This window comes from Macroventuria anomochaeta (assembly GCF_010093625.1).
Source record: "Macroventuria anomochaeta strain CBS 525.71 unplaced genomic scaffold BU25scaffold_7, whole genome shotgun sequence".
NCBI classification, from domain to species: Eukaryota; Fungi; Ascomycota; class Dothideomycetes; order Pleosporales; family Didymellaceae; genus Macroventuria; species Macroventuria anomochaeta.
This window is the reverse complement of record NW_022985368.1, coordinates 579,874-596,980: the sequence shown is the minus strand read 5'-3', so window position 1 is coordinate 596,980 and position 17,107 is coordinate 579,874. Positions and strand designations below refer to the sequence as shown.

At 54.5% G+C, this 17,107-nt stretch overlaps 8 protein-coding genes across 8 annotated transcripts; 3 read left to right on the top strand and 5 right to left on the bottom strand.

Moving 5' to 3' along the window:
* Window positions 1-1,434: 1,434 nt before the first annotated feature.
* On the bottom strand, window positions 1,435-2,553 carry BU25DRAFT_408383 (uncharacterized protein). The gene has a single exon (XM_033705803.1). The coding sequence runs from the start codon at window positions 2,352-2,354 to the stop codon at window positions 1,779-1,781; it is 576 nt and encodes a 191-aa protein (XP_033564636.1). The 5' UTR covers window positions 2,355-2,553; the 3' UTR covers window positions 1,435-1,778.
* A 787-nt stretch (window positions 2,554-3,340) lies between these two features.
* On the bottom strand, window positions 3,341-5,515 carry BU25DRAFT_408382 (Pkinase-domain-containing protein). The gene has a single exon (XM_033705802.1). It carries the CDS (start codon window positions 5,282-5,284, stop codon window positions 3,566-3,568), a length of 1,719 nt encoding a protein of 572 aa, XP_033564635.1. The 5' UTR covers window positions 5,285-5,515; the 3' UTR covers window positions 3,341-3,565.
* A 98-nt stretch (window positions 5,516-5,613) lies between these two features.
* BU25DRAFT_408381 (uncharacterized protein) lies at window positions 5,614-6,132 on the top strand. Its single transcript, XM_033705801.1, has 3 exons — window positions 5,614-5,661; window positions 5,717-5,862; window positions 5,909-6,132. The coding sequence occupies exons 2-3, from the start codon at window positions 5,731-5,733 to the stop codon at window positions 5,972-5,974; spliced, it is 198 nt and encodes a 65-aa protein (XP_033564634.1). The 5' UTR covers window positions 5,614-5,661; window positions 5,717-5,730; the 3' UTR covers window positions 5,975-6,132.
* A 495-nt stretch (window positions 6,133-6,627) lies between these two features.
* Window positions 6,628-8,256, bottom strand: BU25DRAFT_446652 (uncharacterized protein). The gene is made up of 2 exons (XM_033709502.1): window positions 8,193-8,256; window positions 6,628-8,115 (listed from the first exon to the last, which is right to left on the bottom strand). Exons 1-2 carry the CDS (start codon window positions 8,241-8,243, stop codon window positions 6,868-6,870), a joined length of 1,299 nt encoding a protein of 432 aa, XP_033564633.1. The 5' UTR covers window positions 8,244-8,256; the 3' UTR covers window positions 6,628-6,867.
* BU25DRAFT_489207 (P-loop containing nucleoside triphosphate hydrolase protein) lies at window positions 8,207-9,974 on the bottom strand. Its single transcript, XM_033711406.1, has 2 exons — window positions 9,750-9,974; window positions 8,207-9,700 (listed from the first exon to the last, which is right to left on the bottom strand). Exons 1-2 carry the CDS (start codon window positions 9,881-9,883, stop codon window positions 8,653-8,655), a joined length of 1,182 nt encoding a protein of 393 aa, XP_033564632.1. The 5' UTR covers window positions 9,884-9,974; the 3' UTR covers window positions 8,207-8,652.
* Window positions 9,975-10,170: 196 nt separating this feature from the next.
* Window positions 10,171-11,048, top strand: BU25DRAFT_489206 (ARP2/3 complex, 21 kDa p21-Arc subunit; the record flags this gene model as incomplete). The annotated part of the gene is made up of 4 exons (XM_033711405.1): window positions 10,171-10,176; window positions 10,256-10,301; window positions 10,355-10,629; window positions 10,695-11,048. The coding sequence occupies 4 exons, from the start codon at window positions 10,171-10,173 to the stop codon at window positions 10,938-10,940; spliced, it is 573 nt and encodes a 190-aa protein (XP_033564631.1). The 3' UTR covers window positions 10,941-11,048.
* A 172-nt stretch (window positions 11,049-11,220) lies between these two features.
* Window positions 11,221-13,184, bottom strand: BU25DRAFT_408378 (Gcd10p-domain-containing protein). The gene has a single exon (XM_033705800.1). It carries the CDS (start codon window positions 12,682-12,684, stop codon window positions 11,266-11,268), a length of 1,419 nt encoding a protein of 472 aa, XP_033564630.1. The 5' UTR covers window positions 12,685-13,184; the 3' UTR covers window positions 11,221-11,265.
* Window positions 13,185-13,668: 484 nt separating this feature from the next.
* Window positions 13,669-16,044, top strand: BU25DRAFT_335132 (uncharacterized protein; the record flags this gene model as incomplete). The annotated part of the gene is made up of 2 exons (XM_033702573.1): window positions 13,669-14,619; window positions 14,767-16,044. Coding segments are annotated over 2 exons (2,229 nt in total), but the record flags the coding sequence as incomplete, so codon positions are not given.
* Window positions 16,045-17,107: the final 1,063 nt, after the last annotated feature.

Genomic DNA, 17,107 nt, shown 5'->3' with positions numbered 1-17,107 from the left:
TTCTGGCATCTGACAACGCAGTCTCACAAATGCTGCGTGCAAGCTCGTGCTGCTGTGGAACTTTTGGCTTGTGATGACAGGCCATCGCCGAACTGCCGAAGTGCGAAAGCCTCACCGAGCGGGAACCTGCAGCTCGTGTGTTCGATCATCCATGTCCTCGGTCCTATCACAGTACATCACCAACGAAACATGCCCATGGAACCTGATATCTACTTGATAAAGTTTCTCTCCCTCTTCACAGTTTCTTCACGAACACAAAATATTCAAAGCATTTGACTTTGCTACGCATACTAGTAACACTCGCTGGACCTGGTATTGACACAATAGCTATTCAGATACTCTTGGAGATTTCTTTGTCTATCCCCATCAAAGCTGTCAGATGTCTTTCCAAGTTCGCGCCCTTGTTGTCAACAGTGCTGCAATTGCAACCTTTAGTGCGGCCGACCGCCCTTACCTTGTTGAAGTCCTTTAGCCTCCCTCCTAGGCGCCTAGGCGCTGCAATCTTGAGTGCAGAGGAGGCGTTGTGCTGCAATATTAGGCGCATAGGATTAGTTTCGCGAGGCTGACATCCTCCGAGGTTTGCATTTCTTGCCCTTTTATTGCCCTGCACTGCACTGCAATCTTTGGTGCGGAAGAGCGGTCCGGTGGCGTATTTGAATCCATTTCGAGGAAAGTAATTGGAACAGCTCTGCAAACCCTAGCACAGTAAGCACCTGGTAAGAGACCCAGGGGAACCGCTGGATGTGATGCGCATTACATGTTTAGGCGCCGAGGACAAGCCAGCCGGATGAAGCTGAGGCCACCGTCGACGTACTTGAACATCAAAAGCAATTGCCAGCATCTAAATGCTGGTATTTGAACTTCAGGGATACTGGAAATATAGACGGGGGTCACGAGCTGCCCACGGGGAAAGTCTGACACGAAGGATACGTACCGCTATGCCCATATGCAGAACGCCCGAGACATCATGTTGGACTGCACACCATCTTTCTGCACTGCAATCTCTAGCGCGTAAGAGCAGTTCGCTTGAATTACTGACCAATCGTGGCCGCAGCATAGCCTACCCCGGCTGCTGGAGGCTTCACCGGTCGAGACTCAGCCTTGCACTGGCATACATGCCAAGGGCTAGCTGCATAAAACCGGAGCGTAAACTATACATGTCTTGCAATACATCAAGATTGATAGGCTATTCCATTGAAGGCCAGGACGCCCACGGGATCGGCCTGGTGCACTGCAATTTCTAGCGTGCAAAAGAGCGTTCAGACGTTGCAGCCTAACATGGAGCCGCTTCTGCACCAATCAGTTAATATGCACTGCAATTCTTAGCGTATGCGAGATATTTTGGAAGACGCCATCTTTATGGCCGATGGCAAATTGAACTTGGGTCCATCCCGACAAGATTTCATCAATCCAACCTTGGAGTCTATATCTCCACGGGCGTAAGACAAGGTGAGACTGGACGGCGACAGAAGTTTTCAGATAATTGCAAGTTCGTATCTCATCTCGAGATCAACCGATAAACGTACTATGGTCTCTTATGTCCATGATGGCGCAGTCCAAGGCCACAAAGGCTGCAGCATCCGGCATGTAAGGAGATTTGATTTTTGCGCAAGAGAGAACTGTATCGATCGAAGAGCTAACAGATTACGTGTAAAGGACTCCCGGAGGAATCAACATATTTGGTCATTTGCTCTGCACATAACCACGACTCGAGGCGGTGGTTTAAGTACAGCCTGCTTAACGTGCACGATCGCGTTGTAGACATCCCGCCAACTTTGTCAACGCCACCTTTCAGCCCAAGCTGGGTAATTACATGCAGAAGCTGGAAGTGCAGCGAGGTCCTTGGTGGACATATGTTGAGCTTCCAATCCGCCCCAGTGTTCGATCAGACTCTCGCCATACTCATTACGACCAATGTTTCGGAAAAGCTTATGCAATTCACTTTCAGGACGCCAGTCATCGGCCATCCACCAGAGTTGGCGATAGCCTTTCAAGTCGTGCTCCGGATAGAATAGTGTCTTCTCATCAGGCCTTGCATAAGTGATACCCCAAGCATCACCCTTCGAATTGGTGACCACAGTGAGAAGGCTCTCAGTGCACGCATAGTGCCTGTCGCCTTCGCCAATGCTTGAAGGAACGGACGCATTGTGCGGTCTCTGGGGACGCGACGAAAAGTGAGACGACGCATCTATGGCGCTCGTGCAGTGCCCACGATCGGACGTCCATTCTTGTCGGCATTCTGAGCTGCAGGTAGGTTTCGAAATGAGCCGAGCCGCAGCTCCGATGCGAGTGTGGGATCGTGGCACGACTGTAAAGACACTATGCCCCTGGAAATGCATGACAATCCGGCCCATAGGGAGCAGTACCGCAATCCCTAGCGCCCAATGGTTATCCAGCTATGAGCAGCCTCGTAAAGCGGACTGAAGTCTCTCCGCGCTGATATTTTGCACTGCAATGCTTAGCATGGGAAGACAGATTTTACCTAGCATAGACGGCCTCCTTGATATCGAAGGACTGTTAGTGCCAAATCTTCGCGCATGCGCCATACGTCTGGCGATCAGTGTCTTTACCTCGTGGAACAGCATCCAATGGCATACGATGTTTCTCTCCCTAGGCTTCGTGCAGCCAAAGCGAATAATGCCTGGTAAGGACTGGAGAGAGCCTTGTACAGATCGATGTCGAAGCCCGAAACATCGCCCCCATGGCAGACTGAAGGACTGTAAGCAAAACTAAGAAACGTTGTCCAGCACTGTAGGACACACGTACGGTCTTGCCGGACGATGCGCATCGCAGGTCTTTGCGGCATGGAAGAGATGGTATGCGAAGCAAAGACGCACTGAATATTAGTGGCCTATCATGTCTTTGGGGCCTGCACTGCAATCTTTAGCGTTCAAGGGTCGGGTGGTAAGGCTATCGGCAGAGGACTGTGTAGGAATGGGACGCGCCGCGTCACATCTAATCAAGCAGCACTGCAATCTTTAGCGCGGAAGAGCAGTCTCGCGAGGCAGCTACGACTGGACCTGAGGCCAACATGCATTGCACTGCAAGTCATGCAACCCTGCATGGCCCTGATCACCGTCGGTTCACACTAAGCACTGCAATCTCTAGTGCAGAAGAAACGTCGGAGAAGCTGGGCAACTTGGTTGGTGCTGGCGAAAAATTACTTTTGCACTGCAATCTTTAGCGCGGACGAGGAGTCTCGCAAGGCTGTCCGTTGGCACGATGACTGCTTTTGGCCTTTTACCGCGGACATCCTGACCTGTGCTACAAACTTCCAACGTCAACGAGCGCATCCCATACGCCAAGCTTCACTCACATACCTTGAACACCTCTAACACCACTTGCAAGTAACAATGTCCATTCGCTCAAACTACATATACTATCGCTACACCGCGTAGCCGCGCACCATCAACGCCGTGCAAATGCTCTTAAATCCATCAAACGCCGTCTCTAAGGTATCGTGCGTCCATGATCATACTGAAACTATAGACGCCACGCCATACTGCATATATTCATAAGAGAGCCCCTCCTCAACACCCTCTTCGGTCCTTCAAGGATACCAGTCCTACCGTCTCCTGTAGATATCATCGTTTCTCCCCCTATTCTCTCTGTTGTCCCTCCCATCTCTGTCACCTCTGCGATCCGGACTACGCGATCGCGTTCTTCCATCTCTTCGATCTCTTGCAACCCCTCTCGAGTCGCCAGGCCGTCTGTCGTCGCGGTATGGTCTGCGCTCGTCTGTGTAACCGTCCCGCGAGTTGGCTGAGTCTCGTGATCCGCGTCTTTGTTGTCGTTCATCTGGTTCGCGTGATCCTCGAGGGCGTTCTCCACCTTGGTAGCTGGGTATGTACGTGTCGCCAGATGGAGGCTGATTCCTCCTTCGATCGCCGCCGTCTGGGCCGTAGCGTGGCGGTAGGGGCAGTGGGTGTCGACCTTCGCCTGGTGGAGGTGGCAGGTTGCCGCCGTTGCCCCAGTTTGGTCGTCTGCCGCCTTCCAGTGGAGGAGGTGGGGGTGGTCTATGGTCATATCGTGGCGGGCCACGGTCGTTGTATCCTCTTGGTGGGCGGTCGACACCTGGTGGCCCGCGGTCCTGAGGTCCGCCATACCGTCTATCGCCGTTACCCCATGAGTTCGGTGGTGGGCCAGAGCCGGTCCATTCTCCGTTTGGTCCAACGCCAACGGTGCCGCCTGCGGGTGCTGGTGGTAATGCCTGCTTTTGCCCTCGAGCATTGCGACGATCGAGTTCGTGCGAGTCGGCGAACGTAGGAATGTCTTCTTCGCGCATGGGCTTAGGGTTCTCCTTGAAGTAAGGGTGGTCAATTGCGTCGATCGCGTTGATGCGTCGCCGCCAGTCTAGTCTCATAAGATCCTTGATCAGAGAAAGACCCGTAGGCGAAAGCTCGCGGAATCTTTGTGCCATAGTACCGTTACTGGGCGGAAATTGGCGGATTGGCTCAGCGCCAGGTAGGTCGTGCCAGCCGGGCATGCTCTGGTCGTTCGGTGAGCCTACGAGCTCGAAGATGATCTGTGCTTGGTGAAGGTCGCTCTGCCCGGTAAGGATAGGCTTGCGCTTGAACATCTCGCCGAAGACACACCCAGCGCCCCACATATCTATTGCGGGGGTGTATCTCCTAAGCTGGAGCAGAAGCTCTGGCGGCCGGTACCATCTTGTGACGACTAGTGTTGTATATTCTCTTCGAGCCTCGCCGTTGCCCTTTCCTCGCTGTGGTACTGGTTCGTCATAATGTCTTGCCAGACCGAAGTCTGCAATCTGGAGTCGCCCACGGTTGTTGATGAGCAAGTTGGCGGCCTTCATATCTCGGTGAAGGATGTGGTTGTCGTGCAGATAGCGCAATCCCTTGAACAACTGCAGCATGTAGCACTTGATCTGCGCTTCCTGGAACTTGACGTCCGGATTGTCGAGGAGACCTGACAGATCGTGGTCCATGTACGGCGTGACCATGTACAGAATGGCCCGCTTACGCCCTTCAGCCCTTGGTCGTTCGACTGCCATCTCTTCCAGCTTCAGGACATTGTCGTGAGACAGCATCTTCAGCAGCTTTATCTCTCGTAACGCGGTGATTGGGAAGCCGTCCTTCTCGTTATGCATCAAGATCTTCTTCAGCGCGAAGACATTACCCGAGCTTCGTTGGCGCGCTTTGTGAACTTCACCAAAAGTTCCTTCTCCGAGCTTCTGCAGCATCTCATACTCGCCGATCTTGGAGCATCCCTTGAACCGCCGCTGCAAGCCATTCTGCGGTGTTCCAGTCGCCGGAGTCGCCATTTGGCTGTCGTTGTGGTGGAAGTTCGAGGATGATGTAGCGCGTTCTTCTTGCTCCGCGGACTCGCTTCGCTATGACGCCCGGCGCGAATCAATCGAGGAGGTGTCGCAAATACGCGATTCGGTGGACATGAGATACCGTGACGATGACTTGAGGCGCGTTACGGTGGCAGGCGCTGCCATGGAGTGGGCGGACGGGCGATGACGCTGTTATGGTGGTGGCAGCATGGTAGCAGCGAATAGAGATGGGGAACAAGAATGCGATTGATGAGCGGATGCGCAATGCTGTTCTTGGCGCCTGCCGCACTAGCTCCGATTGTCTGCAACCTCACCTCGACCACCAGCGAGCACTACGAGCCATTGCACAGCACACGTCGCAGGTACGGATTTACCGCCGCCCATACCCCCTCTATAACGTCGCTGATTAGCTCATAGGCTCAAACACAACCATGCAGCCCACACTCCGCAGGATGGGTCCGCCCAAGTACGCTGAGATGCCGAACCACCCCATCAAGGTCCACCCCGTCCGTCCGCTATACAGATTCATGGCTACCGGCCTCGGCGCCTCTATGTGGTTTTTCGTACGTCTACGATATGCTGAATCTGGCAGCGGCTAACAGGGCGCAGTTGATGTACCGCGCAAAGAAGGATGGCCCGGCCCTGCTTGGCTGGAAGCACCCCTGGGACCACTGAACGAAGATTCGAAGCGGAGAATTGGAAGGAGGGAGAACGATGGTGTAGGAGCTCGAAAGCTTGGGCAAGGAGCATTGTACATATGCGAGTAGAGGACTACCAATGTGGAGGATGACGCACAATATCCCAGCAAGTGAATGCAATGTAAAATTTCAAAAGCCCAGCACGCCATGCCAACGCATTGGTCTGACGTCTCGTTGAACCTGACTTCAATTGATACTCGGCAATGGGAGCTCAGCAAGAGTTATCAACAATGACTGACGCAGCGGGTCTGATTGGTCGCACAAGCCAAATACAACCGTAAGGTCGAAATCATCGAATGTCGCCCCTTCTCAGTCACAACACGTGCAAGCCTTGATCTGCATCGTGGCATCGTTTGTGCTAAAAGGCCAGCGCCGGGGTGCCATTACGCAGACTTCAGTACTGCAAGAATGACGCGCGACTTCTGGTTCAAGTGAACACAATCACAGTATTGTGACTTTAACGCCAAGTGGTTGAGACCGTGAGTAGTTTCATACCCAAAGTAGTTCGCTGTTTGCGGCTTAGTCTGCATCTAGCAATTGAAGACGTCAACACATGCTACATCGAGCGTTGCAGCTCAGCATCAAGATAAGAGCAAAACAATCATCTCAGCATGTACTGAAGTCAATGTGCTTGAATACGAAAAGCCGAAGGTGTAGAAAAGGTAGTAATAGCGAAACAAAGGATTGGCCAGTGGGCGGGTTGTTCGCATTAATGATCTGCGCATTGGTCGCATGCGTAGCGTACGAGTACAAGGACCAGCCTTGAGCGTCTAGTCCCTGGTAATGACAATGGTTGCAAGTCAATAGCGGAAACGTGCGTTGTAGTAGTCACAAGGCTCAAACTGGGTTGTCGCGCGATACAAAAGCCGCTCATTCTTCTTCCCAGTCCGGCCGACAACTGCAGCCTTTGGTCTTCAAGTGCATGACACCCGTCCGACTTGCCTCCACAAGCCACGATGCCCACTCGATTTCATGCTCGACCGCACGGCGGCTCTCACCCGTCTCGATCCGCTCTTCCTTGTTCCGTTGCAAGAAGTCTCTCAGCTTGCTTGCGCACTGCACAACGGACGGTATCGAAGCCTCGCGGTCACTGTTTTTCCTCTCCAAGTCGTTGTATACCATCCGTTCTAGTCTTCCTACCAGGGAGGAATACACGTCACCGCTTTCGTCCCACTTGAACAGCATCTTCGCCCGCTGTTTTAAGCGTACGGTGTCTTCTCTTGTGGCCTTTGTACATTGGAGAATACGCTGGGGTTTGGCTACATGGAAAGAGCCAACATCCCTCATGACGACAATGTCGTCGAATGAACTGTCTTGATCAAAGAGCGCATCAAACGGCGGGGCTTGCTCCTCGTTATTCGGGTCCCAGTCACACTCTGTATCCGGGTACTCGTCCGAGTCGTACCACAGAGGTTCCGAGTAGCTGAAGCCGTAGCCTTCGCGCTTTCTGGTGGGGTGTGAGAAGACAGATGGATCTGGCACCTTTGGTTCGTGGTTGGATTCTGAAGAGAGGTCCGACGGCGTTTCTGAATAGTCATGGTGTAGAGGTCCGGTAAAATTGTTCTGCGCGGTTGTGACGAGTAGTTCGGAGAAGCTTCTGTTCAGGACCTTGTCTTCTTTGCCTGGTCTGCTGGGAGTAAGGCGCTTGGTGGGCGAGTCGATCGGAGATAGCACGGGCTTATATGGTCGCGTATCCTCGAGATTCGAAGACCGCCCTCTTCTTCTACCTTTCTTCAGGGGACCTTGAGCATCTCTCGGTTGAGTGCTGAACGAGAACCGCAAGGTGACATCTGGGCGCATTGCATGTCGATCTGCTTTAGGAGTGACAACTGAGAGCTTCTTGCTAGACCGCTGCTTTCTGGGTGTTGAAGGCTGACGAGTTGTGGACTTCTGCACTCTGTTCGATGAAGTTGTGGACTTGGAATGTGCCCGAGGCAGTTGAGCTGCTACTTCAGTCCTGGGTTGTCGATTATCGGCTTTTCTTGCGGAAACAACAGAGTGCGCAGATCTTTGTGGTGTTTCTTGACTGGAAGGCTCCGCTGTTGGAAATGCGCCCGGTATCGATAAGCGTTTCTTTGGTTTGTTTGTCACTCGCCGCTTTGCCGGTGTTTGACACGGCTGTGGCGCATTAGTACATTGCGACAACCGAGCGCATGTTGCAACCAGTGCGATTTCGCGCGCGGTGGAGAACTTACAGAATCGAACATGTCGTCTGCTTTCCTTTTCTGCTTCACTGGTGTCATCATGGCTGTTCAAGTACCTTGGGTGTCATGTTGGTGGGGATCGATGGCTGGTAAATGTGGGGGTGCGCGTTTCAGAGTAGCGTGGGATTTTCGTGTTGTCGCGTCTCATGATCTGCTTCTTGTTTACAACAACAACAACAACAGAGGAGACCGTTGGCGCCTACAGAACTCTCTGCCCCACCGCTGTGCGTTTCCAAGACATGTTAGCAACAATTCGTGGTTGGACGCGACTTGCTCGTAGCCCCTCCTGCTAGGCGAGAGAACGAATGATGAGAAAGGAAGCATTGCGTTCCTTGTGAATCGCGCTTTCATGCTGCCCCGTGATGGTTTAAGTATCGCTGTGGTATCATCTTGCGGACTTCGACCCGCCAAATCCTTCTTGAACGCCGTTCGCCCAGATATCAGCACCTGCTCACTTCTTGCCATTCTCCATTAGCTCTACGCCGGTCCGTACCACACCAATGGCAGCTCCTGTCTGTATTGCTTCGCTGCCTCCTCCGCTGAGCCTGTACTCAATGTCTGCCATACCCGACATCCATGTTACCATAACTTGAGGAGGAACATCGTTCTTGACCAGCTCCTCGCTTACGGTAGTGAGGATGTCTGCAAGCGCCAACCCCTTCCGGGTCTTCAGGTTGTTGACTGTGCGCAAACACTGGGTCATTTCGTTCGTCGACAGCAGTGTGTCCAGGATGAACTTGATGTCTGAGGGGTGCGGTGCTGCAATGCAGTCGTAGATAGTGGTCTGCGTGATCTGGTCTCGCACAATGGCGCTCGGATCGGCTGCGGGCTTTCCAGGAGGCTGCAGTGGTGTGCTAGAGGCATGGCATGCTTGCAGAACGTTGAGCGCTCGTCTCATGTCGCCCTTGCTGAGCGCCACTAGCGACTCTGTAGCGTCTTGTGTGATGTTGACCTTCTCGTCTTCGACAACCTTGTCTACCAAATTTCGGATGTCTCGCTCCTTCAGTGGTGAAAAGCGGAAGCGGGTACATCGGGAGAGAAGTGCCGGCGAAAGCTTGTGTGTGTAGTTCGCGATGATGCAGAACCGTGTGTTGGCCGTGTACTTCTCCATGATTCGACGCAGGGCCATCTGCGCGGTCGAAGTCATGGCATCTGCCTCGTCTAGGATAATGAGCTTGAATGTCGCAAGCGATGCATCCCCTGACTTTGGCGCGGCCGAGAAGATCTGTTTCGTACTACTGAAGGTTTTGATCTGCTCTCGTACAACGTCGATGCCTCTGTCATCTGATGCGTTGAGTTCCAGTACCATCTGCCTCATATTCTTGTTGCCATATATGCGTCGTGCTAGGGCGAGTACAGTCGATGTTTTGCCCGTTCCCGGTGGTCCGTAGAGAAGAAGATGTGGCAGTCGGTTCGAGTCGACGAATTTGTTGATTGTGGCTATAATGTCTTGGTGCCCCTCGACGTCTGCGAGTGAATTTGGCCGATACTTCTCGACCCTATGCTGAGGTCAGCCAACACATTTGTTCCACAAACAATGCTACTAACCATGGCAAAGAGTCCTCGGCTTCGACCGGGAGATTGGCTGCACTACTCTTGCCTTTCTTTGTATCTCCACCAAAGCTGATCGAGTTGTCTGCAGCAGGTGCATCAATGTCCATTTCATCCTCGATGTCCGACATGATGGTAATGAGTAGGATTCAATGAAACCTAAGCGGGAGAAGAAGACGAAGAAAATGGACAGAGAGGATGTCGGTGAGTGCAGAAACGAAGACTTTCACGGCAATGACGACGCGAGTTGGGAGACGCGACGGACGCGTTGATTGGCAGCTGCACCTGCATTTGCTTAGTCAACCCCCGCGGTTCAGCCCTACAGGCATACCTCACATCATGGAGCTGCGCCATCACCGCCAACTGGACCCCACGAAAGCTCCACACACCACAACGACACTGGCAACATACATCCAAGATGCCTGTAAGCATTGCACTAAGTTCTGCGATTACACCTTTTAAGCTGTTTTTTTGCAATTGCTTTACGTAGCTGACCCCACTAGGCCTACCACTCCGTCTTCCTCGATGAGCCCAACCAGCAGCTAATTGGTACCTTGACCTCTACCTGTCACTGCCCGCCCTCTTCTCACGCACAACAACAGGCAACTTTGCGCTCCTTCCCCTCCGCACACGGACCCGCGGACCCGCACAACAGCTCCCAGCGCTTCCCGCCGATGTAACAGAGCTCACCATCGATGCATCACATGAGTCGTACGACCCTCTGGACGAGATCCTCGCTCTGTTCCGCGCAAACACATTCTTCCGCAATTTTGAGATCAAGGGCCCCGCCGACCGCGTGCTGATCTACGGTATCCTGTATGTGAGCGAGGTCTTGGGCAAGATCAGGCCGGGTATGGGGCGGAGGGAAGCTGAGAAGGTGCGTTTAGGGAACATTCTGCATTGATACGAGGATAGAGCTGGGCTTGCTGACATGCCATACAGGCGGTCATGAACCTCGCACTCGACACCAACTTCTCGATCCCAGGCGATGCGGGATTCCCCTTGAACCAGGCTTTCGAGGCGCCGCCAGACAGGAACTCAGCCGAGGTTCTGAGACAGTACATTATGCAGATGCGACAGGAGTTGGCTACAAGGCTGTTGAACAGAGTGTATGCGGACGAGACAGGTGCGCCAAGCAAGTGGTGGCTGAGCTACACAAAGAGGAAGTTCATGGGCAAGGCGTTGTAGACGGGCAGGAATTCTACTGGATCGATGAGGACACGACATAGGATCAAGGTGGCTGTCGATACCACTGCTGCCAAATAAGAAAGACAATTGAACCTTGCCAGGCTGTTGAACCTTGCACAGGCTGTTACAGCCCACCAAGCATCCTTTTGCCAACTTGAACTGAGCAGGTCGAAACTCGCAAGCAGGGAACGAGTTTCAAGCGACCGTTGTTTCGATTCCGGCAATTCGGCTTGATGACAACAATAGCCCCATCGTGACACAACAATAAGACATGATGGCATCTGCACTCGGCAACTCGAATGAATAATGGTACTCAGATCTAGCTTCAAGTCTCCACAGGTGTCTCCACCGCACTCGTCTCTGCAGGCGTTTCCACCGCGGTCTTCCTCTTCTTCCTCGTTCCATGCCCTCTCGCCTCGACCCTTCCTTCAACCGGTATAACGCGTGTAGCCGTGAACAAATATCCCTCAGCACCACCCTTGCTTGTCATCATAGGATGCGTCCGCTCGGGGAGTACCTGCCACTGTCTCGCGCGCGCAGTTTGCAAGCTCGGCGCAAGCAACAACGTCGGGTTAATCGGGAAATCCTCATCCTCGTCTGGCGCATCACCGTTCGCGTCCGCCTCCAGCGTCCTCTTCCTAGTCTGCTGCGCATCTGTGCCGAACTCCTTTGCAATAAACGCCGCTCGTCGTTCCTTGCTGTAACAATCCACAAGCTCAACAAGCGGCTCCACGTTCTGGTGGTATACAGCCACCTTCCCTCCACCCCTCACAAGCGGCACTAGTTCCCTGAGCACGCCCTTGACATCCATGCTCGTAGCAACGACCAACCCATCAAACCCACCCCGTTTCGTCTCATCAACCACTCTCTTCGTTTTCTCCCACCGTCTCCGCTTCTTGTAGTAATTCCCGCGCTTGCTGCTCTTCATGCTTTCCAACTCTGCGGCGGATAGCAGTTCGGGCTCGATGTAGCTCGGGTCGTCCTGCGGTGAGAGGAGCGAGAGCCAGGAGAGAGATTTGAGGTGCTTGTATAAGGGATGGGAGGGAGAGGGTTGGCCGACATCGTAGCCGAAGTATTTCAGGCAGGCGAGGTTGGGTTGGTTGTTCGGGTGGAGGATGGTGAGGGTGTTTGTGTAGGCGGACATTTGGGGGATGTGCGGTCGTGCGGGTTTTCGGGGGCGAGTTGAGGGGTCGGATGTGGTGGTGTCGGCGTCGGCGTCGGGCATTGCGGTGTCGCGTTGGGCGTCGTTTTCTGCAGGTGCAGGTGCAGGTGCAGGTGCTGGTGCTGGTGCTGTCTCCTTCTCTTCCGACGAGGTGTCGTCTTCTTCTTCTGTGGGGTAGAGGAGGCCCATCTTCTCGGCGAGTGCTGCGGTAACGAGACCGGCGGTGTCGTCGACTACGAGCCAGCGTCCTCCGCCGATTTGGCTCACTCCGTCCTCGGCTGTCAGGACGCGGCTCTTTGCGCCGCAGTGGACGTTTGACCAACTGCAGATCAGACCGAGCAGATCTTCTCTAAGCTCCATGATCCTGTAAGCCTCCTTCTCCAGAATGTGCTCAGTAAGTCTCCCAACATCCAACGGCAGCGCTGTGAACCTCCTCAAAAACTTGCGCGATTTCCTGAGTGTGTACTTGGCCAGCGAGAAAGCCGTCTTCTCGCTGATTGCTTGATGCGACGCCATAATCTTCGCGATGATCTCCTTCCCTGACCCAGTGCCAGCCTTCTTCAGTTCCTCGATCTCTTCCATGGTGAGCGTCTGCCGTGTTGCATCGTCGACCGTTAGCTGGTTATTGCGCATGATCACCTCGCCGTCAGTGCCCACGATATCGAACCCAGCACCGCTTTCAGCACTGTCGCCTGCTTCTTCCGCCGCAAGGGGAGGCGCATGCCCGTCTCCTACTGCTTCTGCGTGGAGCTCTGCGGCTGGTACGACGCGCAGCTCGGTCTTCGCTTTGCCGTCATCTTTGTCGAGGAGCTCGTATGTGAGGTAATACGGCCGGCCGAGTAGGAGGTTTGAATTGAAGGTTCCGAATTTTCCCAGGAAGATATTGCTGTACCCACATAAGCACCATCGCTTGAAAACCAAGGCGACATGGAGGGCTCACTCCGGCTATGCAACGTACGTGTTGGGTGTGAGCTCGACGATCTTCAAGATGCCCGAGGGCAGGCGCAACGCAACATGCGTATTGGGCCGTATGTGGGAATGCATGCTACTTGCTGAGTGTCACTCGTTCCGTGTGCGATCAGCAAGTCATGTGCGACAGCGAAGCTCCCCTATGCTATATGTGGTGACCGTTGCGACAGGCGCAAGGCCAAGATTGTACCTCGATGGTAGATTGTACCTCGAACGGTAAAAAGTGGTCTCGGTGAAAAAATGGCCGACTCGATCGAGATTCACATGCGCTTGCTTCCCCACGCCGCGCCACAACACCACCTGTGGCGCAGCTGGCGCAATTACGTAGCTACTGCACCGGCTCGCAGCTTCCGCATTGCTGTACGGCTGGCCGCGTATGCACGAGGTCCCGCTACGCCACACCTTCGCAGTACTTGCTCTTCCACAATCGCAGCTTTAGGACTCCCCATAGTTTGCTCTTGGTCTGAACACGAAAGCCAAGCTACTACTCCTGCCCAACACCCACCCTGGTGGCTTGGAGCTTGCTTGCTCACCCACTACCTACACTCCTCTTCTACACCACCACCACCACCACCCCCCCCCCCCGACGCGATGGTGATGAAGCCCTCCACAGACGAGGGCCTTGTACCAGCGCCTCTCTCGAAAGCGAACCCTCCATATCCCCTCACGCCGGGCGAAGACTGTCCACCTGCCATTCCTGCCTCTTCCGCGCACAATGGCTACCCTGCAGGCTCCAGCGGTACCCCAGCCTTCAACTTCAAGACGCCAGACACAGCGCCCCCACACAAAGACGACAACTTACTGGACGAGTCTGACTACAGCGACGAAGACTGGGACAAGTCCGACGAGGCCGACGACGACGACGACCCATGGGACGATTCCAGTCCTGTAGGCGTGCCAGACGCGCTGAGGCCTGCAGGAGGAAAGGCCCCGGCTACATCGGACAGCACCCAAAGCGCTATACCAGATGCGCTGAGGGCTGGTCCGCCAGCGGGTGTGCCTATCAAGAAGTCCTGGGAGAACATCTCGCCCATGGCAACTGGAGCCAGCGGGGTTTCCTACGGCGCTGTAAGCACGATCTCGAATGACGGGTCGTCTGGCTCTGTACCGCTGAAGACAAACAACCCCTATCTGAAGATGCAGACGACCGGGCAGAGCACGTTCGACGGAGAGAATGTCTGGGGTGATTCACACGGACAGTCTCAACGCTTCGAGCCGGTGGAGCTTCCTGCTTTCCAGACGCCTGTCACACCCACGAACAACACGGCCAACCTGAGCTTCAACAACGAAACACCTCAACACCAAAGAAAGCCCTCTGTTGACCAGCCACCTCTGATCGCGCTGGAGACTGCGACCCCACATACCGAGCATCCAAGAGACGACTCTCCAAGTGCCAACCCATGGAGCACAAGCGACACTGCGCCACGGAATGGGCGGCCTGAAGCCCGCGCTCACCAGGAAGCTCAAAAGACTTGGCAAGAGCCGGATGTATGGCAGCAAAATGAGCCTACAAGGCAGACCCAGGAACCCGCTAGCGCTCATAGTGCGGTGGGAAGCGTGGAGCCAAGACAGACACCTGCAGATGAGTTCCATCGGCAACAGCAGGTACCTGCGTACAAACCACAACAGCACAAGTCCGTTGTTCCATCTACACCGCCCCACGTGGAACAAGACCTCGCAGCATCGGCACCCCAGCCAAACTATACTCCTCCTCCTGCCCCTCAGTCGCAGCCTCCTCCCCTCCCCAATGCGCAGCAGCTACCGCCACACACCACCTCACAGCAGACACCGTCACCGTTCCAGGATGAGCCACTGCCGCCACCTCGATCAAGAAGGTCAACAGAGGAGCAGCCGCCGCCCTTTCCTCCACGACCGCTCGAGACAGGCTTCATCGAGGCTACGCCTCCGGGGCCCGAGTCGCCGAATACTGCTATGAACCGGCAGAGGCGAGAGCACTACCAGATCAAGCACATTCGATGGCACGATGTCAACAAGCCCGGCATCCGAACCTCGCCTATCCTCACTCAAAACCTGAACGGGCCGTGTCCCTTACTTGCTTTGGTGAACGCACTGGTACTGTCGACTCCAGCTGGTATCGAGACTGCGCTGGTGGAGACACTACGTACACGAGAGCAAGTGAGCCTTGGCCTGCTGCTCGACGCGGTCTTCGATGAGCTTATGTCGGGAAGGCGAGGGGATGCAGCGCAGGAGCTTCCAGATGTTAGTGACTTGTACAAGTTCCTCCTCACTCTTCACACCGGTCTCAACGTCAATCCAATGTTCGTACCTGACACGGACGCTACTCACGGTAACACCGCGCTTGCAAACCGCCCCGGAGCCAAAGCTGGAGGTTTCGAGAACACGTCTGACATGAGATTGTACCGTACATTCGATATCCCACTGATTCATGGGTGGCTGCCAGAAGAAGGCTCAGAGGCCTACCAAGCTTTCGAGCGTGTGGCGAAGTCGTACGAGACATCGCAGTATGTTCAATTTCAGGAGGAAGAGCTGGACGCAAAGTTGCAGTCTGGTCAGCCCTTGACTGACAGCGAGCAACAAATGTTCACGGACATCCACGCTATCAAGGAATTCCTGAGTCGGTGGCCCACTCAGCTGACAGACCACGGTTTGAAGATCATGAAGGACAGCTTGCAGCCTGGTCAGGTCGCAATCTTGTTCCGTAATGACCATTTCTCGACCGTATTCAAGGACCCCCGAACCCAAAACCTTGTTACTCTAGTCACAGACCAAGGCTACTCGACTCACGACGAGATTGTGTGGGAGTCTTTGATCGATGTCAATGGCATGGGAAGCGAGCTATTCTCGGGTGACTTCCGGCCCGTTGGTAATCACGAGTCCGCTCCCCAAGGAACGATACAGCACCAGGAGCAGAGTCCGGTCGTTGGTGACAGCCAGGGCTGGACGACAGTTCCAACTCGACGACCAAACCAACAGCGATTGGCTCCGGTTACAGAACCTGCCACGCAGGCTGAAGAGCCAACCTCGCCTACCGGCCCTAGCAGGGCTGAACAAGAGGACCATGATCTAGCTTTGGCGCTTCAACTTCAGGAAGAAGAAGAGGACCGCGAAAGGCGTGAGGCCGAGCAACGCGTGCGAGATAACGAGGCGTCCGAGAACGCGATAGCAGCGCAAGCCCGCGAACGCCCCGCTAACCGCAGAGCCTCTCGTCCCGGAGAGCAACCCCCAGTGATCCCACCGCGCCGCAACAACATCACAGGCTATAGGCCAAATGAAGGCCCAGCACCGCCACCAACTTATGAAGAGGCTTCAACAGCTCCGCTGTACAACCCTCCGCCAGGTCACCCTGCGAATCCAAACGCACTACTACCGGGTCAGGGCAGTGCGTATCAAAGCAACAGCGGTGGCCTTGCTCCCGGAGCTGGTCCCTCGGGTCGCCGATACTCCGGGCGTCAACCGTCAGGATCGAGCATTGGGCGACCTGGACGGCGACAGAGTGCCGGAGTGGTGGGACCGAATAGCGAAGAACGGGAAAAGTGCGTTGTCATGTAGACACGCATCGTCGCTCTCCCATCGTGCTTCCCATTGCTGACGTGAATGGTGTTCAGGAGTTTTGCGCAGCATTGTCGGTCGTATTGTACGATGAGCTGAGCGGTGTATTTGTTTTCGTTTATACCCGGGCGTTGCATTTCCTTCCCGGCTGATCGGCCTTGGCTTCTATGATAGCTAGTATTTAGACTTATCGCGCAATTCGAGCATTCGCCAACCTTTTTTCCCTTCGTACGCACATTCGCAATGACATCACGCGGCAGAACACCCTACCGTACAGATCAAGCCTTCACGGTGTGAGCTGCATGCTGTACCGCGAAATGCGCTTGCTCGCAACGCCTATGACGCAATGTCAGCTATTCTCGCTTGGCGTCTGCCACCTTCTCTATCCAACATGGGAGGCCCAACACAGATCACAGCCTGGTCATCGAAATCTGGGGGCCCCGCAGTTCAAAGAATGCCTTGGCTATGTGAAACACCAAGCCTTGGCTGCACATTCAAGACTCGG

Bases quoted from the DNA above. Each gene is read 5' to 3' on its own strand.
- BU25DRAFT_446652 (XM_033709502.1), bottom strand. From the start codon at position 8,243: ATGATGACACCAGTGAAGCAGAAAAGGAAAGCAGACGACATGTTCGAT. The intron at 8,116-8,192 runs GTAAGTTCTCCA...AATGCGCCACAG, and splicing joins CAGACGACATGTTCGATTCT to CCGTGTCAAACACCGGCAAA.
- BU25DRAFT_489207 (XM_033711406.1), bottom strand. From the start codon at position 9,883: ATGTCGGACATCGAGGATGAAATGGACATTGATGCACCTGCTGCAGAC. The intron at 9,701-9,749 runs GTTAGTAGCATT...ACCTCAGCATAG, and splicing joins GCCGAGGACTCTTTGCCATG to GGTCGAGAAGTATCGGCCAA.
- BU25DRAFT_408378 (XM_033705800.1), bottom strand. From the start codon at position 12,684: ATGGAAGAGATCGAGGAACTGAAGAAGGCTGGCACTGGGTCAGGGAAG.
- BU25DRAFT_408382 (XM_033705802.1), bottom strand. From the start codon at position 5,284: ATGGCGACTCCGGCGACTGGAACACCGCAGAATGGCTTGCAGCGGCGG.
- BU25DRAFT_408383 (XM_033705803.1), bottom strand. From the start codon at position 2,354: ATGGGCCGGATTGTCATGCATTTCCAGGGGCATAGTGTCTTTACAGTC.
- BU25DRAFT_408381 (XM_033705801.1), top strand. From the start codon at position 5,731: ATGCAGCCCACACTCCGCAGGATGGGTCCGCCCAAGTACGCTGAGATG. The intron at 5,863-5,908 runs GTACGTCTACGA...AACAGGGCGCAG, and splicing joins GCGCCTCTATGTGGTTTTTC to TTGATGTACCGCGCAAAGAA.